The following is a 6988-nucleotide window of genomic DNA, read 5'->3' on the forward strand; positions in this document are numbered from 1 at the left end:
GGGAAAAAGTCATACAGGGCTGTGTAGCACCTCTGTCCCTCTCTTTGCAGTTATTTATGAACCCATTAGCCAATCTCAGCAAAAATTTGACTGAAGGGTACTTAGACCCTGCAAACGGGAAAATTAGAGATTGGGTGGAAGAAACAAACCCGAATTAGGACCCATGGCAAGGGAAGGTTGGACTTGTGGCTCGTTACTGTCTTTTCCGCGTGGCCCATCAGCCAGCCCATGGGATCCCCTGGCCTCTTAACACCACTTCTGCAAACACACTGGTGCTGCTGTTTGTGTCTATTTTATCAATTCCAAACTTGCTTTCAAAAGCAGTAACTGTTCAGGAGTAACAGTGCCTGAAAACCTGATGGAAATAAATATAACTGAGCATTTTCTCAAGTGCGTTGGACTTCAGTCGCTGGCCACGGTAAATGCAGCGGAAGCCAGCGTTGAGGAGGAGCTTGACATTTTCATTCCCCACAATGTTTTTATGCTTAATTTCATGGCTTTTGACATTTTGTATTGGCCTATAAATCTTGAGAGAGAGATCTATATGTATTTAAATATATATTTGACCCTATTAGATATCAAACACTTGGTCCTCTGACATCTTGTGTGTTCAGATCCGTCTGTCGTCTCAAAACAAGGTGTGTGTAGAGGCAAATGTTGTTCATTACCAAAAACCTGGAGCAACCCCAGAAGCCCGGGGGCCCATGAGGACCCCACAACCTGTGCTGGTGGCAGTGAAGCGAACGCTCGCCCCTACGATGTAATTTTGGAGATATCTGTCTTTGTCAGCCCATCTCCTTCCTGGGTGAAGTGCTTACCTGGTCAGTAAAGATGGGCGATTTCTAGAACCTGATACCACTTCCCTGAAATTCAATTAAACAGGGCTTAAAAAGCACTTTAATTAACCATGGTTGTGTAGGAGTTGCTGCTGAATCCCGAGCAGGGAGCCAGCAAGCAGCTCTGGTGCCACCACCTCGCCTGATGGCACTGGGGATGGGGCTGACACTTTTTGGCTACTCTCACCCTCCCCATAACTGGGTGCACCCACTGGAGCCAGTTCAGAGCAGAGCAGTTCAGCTTTTGGGTTGCTTTAACCAGGAAAGGTGTTTTTCCTTCTCCAGTGTTTTCTTTTTTAACTGTAGTCTTTTGGAGTAGTTTTTTACTTTAAAGCATCAATTGAACGCAAGTCTGATTTTAGGATGATACCAGCCCAAGAAAATCAAGTTTTGGCAGTTGTACTTTGCAGGAGTTAAGTTCACTTACACAGGTATAAACCTAAAGAAGCACCTAGAGACAGTTTACTTTATGTAATAGTATCTCTGTGTATTGAATGTAGCATTTGAGATTGAATTTCAGCTTTCTACCTCCCCCTTTTCTGAGTCCTACAGCGTTCACAGTTATTCTTCTTTTATCCTCAAATTTTCTACGCTTCCTGTCAGCTCCAAGCTGATTTTTATTTTATTTTACTTCTGAAGTGGAACTGCACTGGTTAATTTGTTTTGATGCTTAAGGAAAAAGATACCACCTCTGCATTTCTCATCTAAAAACTGCTGGGAGGGACTCAAAAATCAGCTTTTTTTTTCCCCTATTACTTATTTTTTAACCCTTTTTGAGGGAAGGGAAGCAGCCCAGATTTCAAGCAAGCCAGTCAGGTCTTTTCCAAGCCATGTGTGTTGAAGATTTTTGTAGGCGTTGCATTGCACTTGGTTTGTATTGTTTTTTGAAAGTTCTTTCAGATCCTCAGAGCGCTGCATGGCTTAAAATTCACCGACCCAGACTGAATTTAAGACCCAAAGGGCTCTGCCTGGTGTGAATGCATACATTGGTGTATATATACATTTAAAACAGAGATATCGGAGCGTCTTTGTGGATGAAAAGACATCGTATTTAAATTTCAAGGGTCATAGTGTCCATTGAGGCAGAAGTCAGCTAAGAGCATATTCATAACTTTGTGAAAAGAGCGCAACAAGGTAAAAATAAAAAATCTTTAGGTTAAAAAAAGATCCTTACATAATTAAAAAGGCATTTTTAAAGATATGGGAAGAATGGCAAAACCCACAATCGTTCTAACAATAATTGCTTTAAACTCTGTGTTACCTTGCACTTACCCTTGCCGTGGACAGTGACAAAAAAGACTTAAAAAATAGCTGTAACTTTCTGGCCCTGGAGCTGCAGTGCCATTCAGGTACGTGTAAACGCAGACACAGCAGGGGGGATGCTTTAGTTCTTTACGAATCTTAATTTCCCATGACTTTTTTCGGCATTAATGGGACCATTTTTATTAGGCTTGTTTTGTTTTTGTAATAACCTCGTCAGATTGGACGGGCAGTATCCAGGTAACGCTGTGTGTATGAGGAGGGAAGAACGGGTGGGTTTGGGTTTTGAAACGTACTCTTGTGCTTCTTCCAGCTGCCTGCAGGGGGGAAGAGCCTTTACCTCTCCTTTGCACATCGCGGCCCTAATCGGATCCCGGAGGGAAGGACAGGACGGGTGTCTGCCATTTCCCTGAGGATTGGGTGGGAAAAGTCACCACCAAAGCCCAGGGAGAAGGGGAGCAGGGAGGCAAACCCCGGCAGAACCGCACGGGTTGTAAACCCCTTCTCTTTTTCTGTCTTTTTCTCCCTTACCCAGAACCGCACGCCCTGGACGGCGATGAGAGGCCTTGCACTGCCGCTGAGGCCGCGGCCGCCTTCTCAGCCCTGACGGCAGCCCCAAAGGAGCCCCCCGCCTGCCACCGGGCGCTGCCCGCCCTGACGTCGAAGAAGCCCTGCATGCTGAGCCCCCCGTCGCCCCTGCGGCTCACAGAGGTCCCCGAGCACCCCTCAGATGACTCCTCCGCTCACGCCATCTCCCTCACCTCCTGCGTGACCAAGGGCATGAGCTCCTGGTCGCTGCCGGGCGACTGCGAGAAGGCCCCTTTCACCATGATGGAGCCCGGAGGCATCTCGGCGCTGACAGGCGACTGCTTGATGCAGCCGAGCCGGACCTGTCTGGGCTGCTTTATTGAATCCAAGGACAGCATTGATGCGGAGCCGGGAATAAGCTTGAAAGTGGGAGATATAAATAGGGATTATGACACCTGTTCGGTCTCTGATATAGGGATTCACTGCATGAGCACAGGAGAAACCATGAGATATGGGGATCAACTGCTTTCAGACCAGCTTTTAAGCTTCCCTATGCATAAATCGAGGGCAGCGGACAAAAGAGATGCAGAGAAATCTGACAGTGATTCAGAGGACCCCACTCAGAAAAATTATTACGAGGGATTACTATTAGACAAATGCAATGGCGAGGAACCTTTACTAACAAATCCCAACCAGGAATGGGGCTATTTTGAATCTTTCATTAGTGAAAGTAAAATTGAGCTGCTTGACCTTTGCTCCAAAAATGAGCTTTCTGTAAATCTGTTTTCCGAGGAAGACGTGGATAATTACATGTTCGATGACGACGATTCCACCTTGGGAAGCGATGTTTGCTCCCTAAAGATCAGATACGAATCTTTCCAGGACAACGTGAGGGAGAAGACCACCACCCTACAAGAGGACGCCCAGTTCAACTTCTTCCCCAGCGTATTTGGCAACTGCACCAAAAGGGACAGCAGGAGCACCCTGAAAAGGGGGCCCGGCAGTGCCACCGACCCTTCCCAATTCAAATCGGAGGAAGGCATAATCTGGGGGGAGGAGGAGGAGGATGGCGAGGAAGAAGACGGCGAAGAGGAGGAGAAAGCTGCCTTAAATAAATCTTGCAACAGCACAGAGATGGTGCAGTACGTGGGCCCCAAGAGGAGCCACTTCTTGGACTCGGTGAATTCGACAGAGGACTCTGGGGAGTTCAGCGACGACAGCACTTGCACGGAGTCCTCCTACGATGTGCTACGGGATATCAAGGACTGCAGCCAGTACCTGGCCCGAGACCACTCCAGCTCCTTCATTCAGCAGAACTACGGGTTGCGGGCCAAGAGGAAAGTGCGATACAGCGAGGACTACCTGTATGACGTGGACTCCATCGAGAACGAGAAGATCCTGGACAAGAAGGAGTGGCTCCCGGACGGGCCCAAGGAAGAGGACGACGACGAGTGGTGCCCCAAGAAGCGGCGAAAAGTCTCTCGCAAGGAGCCCCCCGTGATCATCAAGTACATCATCATTAACAGGTTTAAAGGGGAGAAGCATATGCTGGTGAAGCTCAGCAAAGTGGATGCCAACGAGACAACTGTTACCCTCAACGAGGAGCTGCTCAGCAAATACGAGAAGCTGGCCCCACTGAAGGGCTTCTGGCAGGAGAGGCAGCAGAGCCGGCTGGATTTGCTCAGATCGTCGCTCTATCACAAACAGAATTTCTATCTTAACGGCTCAGATGCTTCGTTCCTCCCTCACCCACGGAAGCGAAAATGCAAGCTAGCAAACAGGCACCGGATTCAAAGAATTAAAGCCATCGAGCAATCAGTGAGCAAGCCGGGCTCCTGCTCCTCTGATCTCAAGCAGCCTTGCAGCAGTAAGGAGGATGTGGGCCTGAAAGGGCTGCCGGCGTTAGCCATCGCCACCCCCAGCTGTGCCAACGGATTGCACGTCAACGACATCGCGGGCATCGCTGCCGTGAAATGCAAATCGCAGGAGCGGGAGCACAAGGGGACGGAGAGGAAAGTGCTCCGCAGAATCAAATTCAAAAGTGAAGCCAGGTTGAAGTGCAAGAAGATCAAAGCTGCTACCAGTACAGCGGAGGGCTCCCCAGCGCTGGAAAACCAGGACTCTGCGGCACGTCTGAAGGATGAAAACGTTCCTTGTGCAGACAGCTCCCATCTCCCGGAGTGCCACGAGGATAAGCTTGCTAAAAATTCTCCTTTCCTACCATCCACCTCCTCTTCAGACAAGCCTCTGCCATCTGCTAATATCACCACCAATGTACCCCTGATCCCCGGAGGGTATCTGCAGACGTTGTTAGATGCTTCTGATTTGTCGAGCAACACCGGTATCTCGTACTTCGCCCAGCACCCTTCCGAGCAGCAGCAGCACCCGCTCCCCAGCATTGTCCCGGTGGAAAAGCCCTTCCCGGCCCTGCAGCCGGCGCAGAGCTGCGTCCTCTCCCCGCCCTCCGAGTCGGAGCTGCAGCAGTCGCCCGCACACTTGGAGATGGAGCAGAGCGGCTTCGGTAGCATGTGGCCATCCGGCAAAGCTGCCGCCAGCGCCCGCCAGGACTTCCCCGGCGACATTCGGGAGGTGGCCAGGCTGCCGAGCGAATTCGGCGGCGGTGGGCCCGCGGATGCGGACGGCCTCCCCGCCGCTGGCTACGCTCAAGTCAATCTGAATAGCAGCAAATTGCTCTACCAAAAAAATTACATGCCGGATAGCCAACAAGTGCAGTCTGATGATTCTTATCAGTCATGTCATTTTAATAATGGAGAGGGGCGCTTTCATTTCCAACGAGGTACACTAAGTACAGATGATGGCAGGCTCATTAGTTTTGATTCAGTGGGCTCATTGTCAGTTAGTTCTAGCAATTACAGTTCTTTAAGTTTAAAGTCTTGTGAAAAGGAAGGCGAGGATGATATTAATGACGATTTCTTGGCCCACTGCAGTCCCAAGCTAGTGATCCAGCAGAGCATAGATGAAATCACCCCTTTGAAGGAGTCCACGGACCTGTTAGACATTTCCAACTTCACGCCTGATAAGTTCCGCCAGTCGTCGCTTTCAGAGATGTCCCCTCCGGACACTCCCAACCTGTCCCCGCAGATAGCTGGCTCTGACACCAAGCCCCTGGGCACCCTGAAGGGCTTTCAGGAGAGCCCCCAGGCCGCCCTCAACAGCTCCGAGAAGGTCAAGTGGAACTGCGGGGTCCTGCAGACTGAGGAGCAGGCAGATAATGGGTTTGCTTTAAATAATCACCAGTTCCAGTTCCATATGTTCAACGATGAAGATTCTGTCAGCCTTCTCGAAAAGAGTCCATGCTTGTCAACATTTAATGAGCCATCTGGTCAAATTAGCACCAATAGCAAAGTGTCAAAATCGAAGAGGAAAAGTTCATCCGGCAAGAATGTGGGTACAAACCAAAGCTCTTCCCAGAAAGCCACCCGGAAAAAATCACCCAAAACCAACAAAGGAACCGAGAAGCTGCAAGGGAAAAACTCCAGGCAGGCACCCAAATCCACCAGGAAAGGGAAAAACGCAGCGGGAGTCAATGGCGAGAAGGCTCCAGTGGTTGGCGGCAGGGCAGTCACTCAGCTGAGCAACGAGGCCACCGCCACCAAGGGCCTCACCGAGGGCGCTCAGCATTGCGGCCCGGCCGGGGTGAAACTGGGCAAGCACAGCAGGCTCTCCGGAGAGTGGGCGCTGGGCAAAGAGGGGAGCACGGGCTGGTCGGAAGCCAGCCTGGGCAACGCCAGCAGCCTCCTGGACGACGATCAGCGGGAGTTTGAGGAGCCTTCCAACATCTTGTCCAACATCGCGTCGGGAATGGCGGACGTCCAGAGGTTTATGATGGCCTCCATCGAGCCCCTGTGGGGGCCCGTTGGCCACAACAGCGTCCCAGACATATTCCGGTCACCCGAGTCCAACAGCCTGAAACTGAAAACTCTTAAAATTTTGGCAGGGACATCCCAAGAGTCGAAGAAGAAGGCGAACGGCGGCTCGCCGGGAGCGGCAAAGAACCACAAGTCAAACAAGGGCTCAAGCAAAAATGGCAAAGCCGCAACCTGCGACCCCCCCGGTCGCCCCAACTGCTCAACCGGGTACGCCACGGACATTCATGCTCCCTTTTTTGATAAAAACTATAGTAACCTGAGCACTTTAGGCAATAACGGACCTACCCATAAAAAACTCTACCGGCATAAATCCAGTTCGAAATCGCTGAGGGATGAGAACTGTAAAATGAAGCGAACGGACCGCGAGCAGCCCCACAAGGACGCGCCCGTGACAGCTGCTTTTGAGAAACTGAGGTAATGCTGCACCAAACTGGCTGGAATGCCCCTTAACCTCCCTGCTAAAGCCCCGCTTCC

At 50.6% G+C, this 6988-nt stretch overlaps 1 protein-coding gene across 1 annotated transcript in view; it reads left to right on the forward strand.

Moving 5' to 3' along the window:
- KIAA2022 (KIAA2022 ortholog) overlaps positions 1-6988 on the forward strand; it is a gene marked incomplete at its 3' end in the record, with an annotated part of 8879 nt that overhangs the window by 365 nt on the left and 1526 nt on the right. Inside the window, exon 2 of the mRNA XM_010183243.1 lies at positions 2632-6928. Coding sequence (XP_010181545.1) covers positions 2632-6928 — 4297 coding nt within the window. The remainder of the gene's footprint in view (positions 1-2631; positions 6929-6988) is intronic.

This window comes from Mesitornis unicolor, unplaced genomic scaffold (genome assembly GCF_000695765.1).
Source record: "Mesitornis unicolor isolate BGI_N332 unplaced genomic scaffold, ASM69576v1 scaffold15304, whole genome shotgun sequence".
In the NCBI taxonomy this organism is placed as follows: Eukaryota; Metazoa; Chordata; class Aves; order Mesitornithiformes; family Mesitornithidae; genus Mesitornis; species Mesitornis unicolor.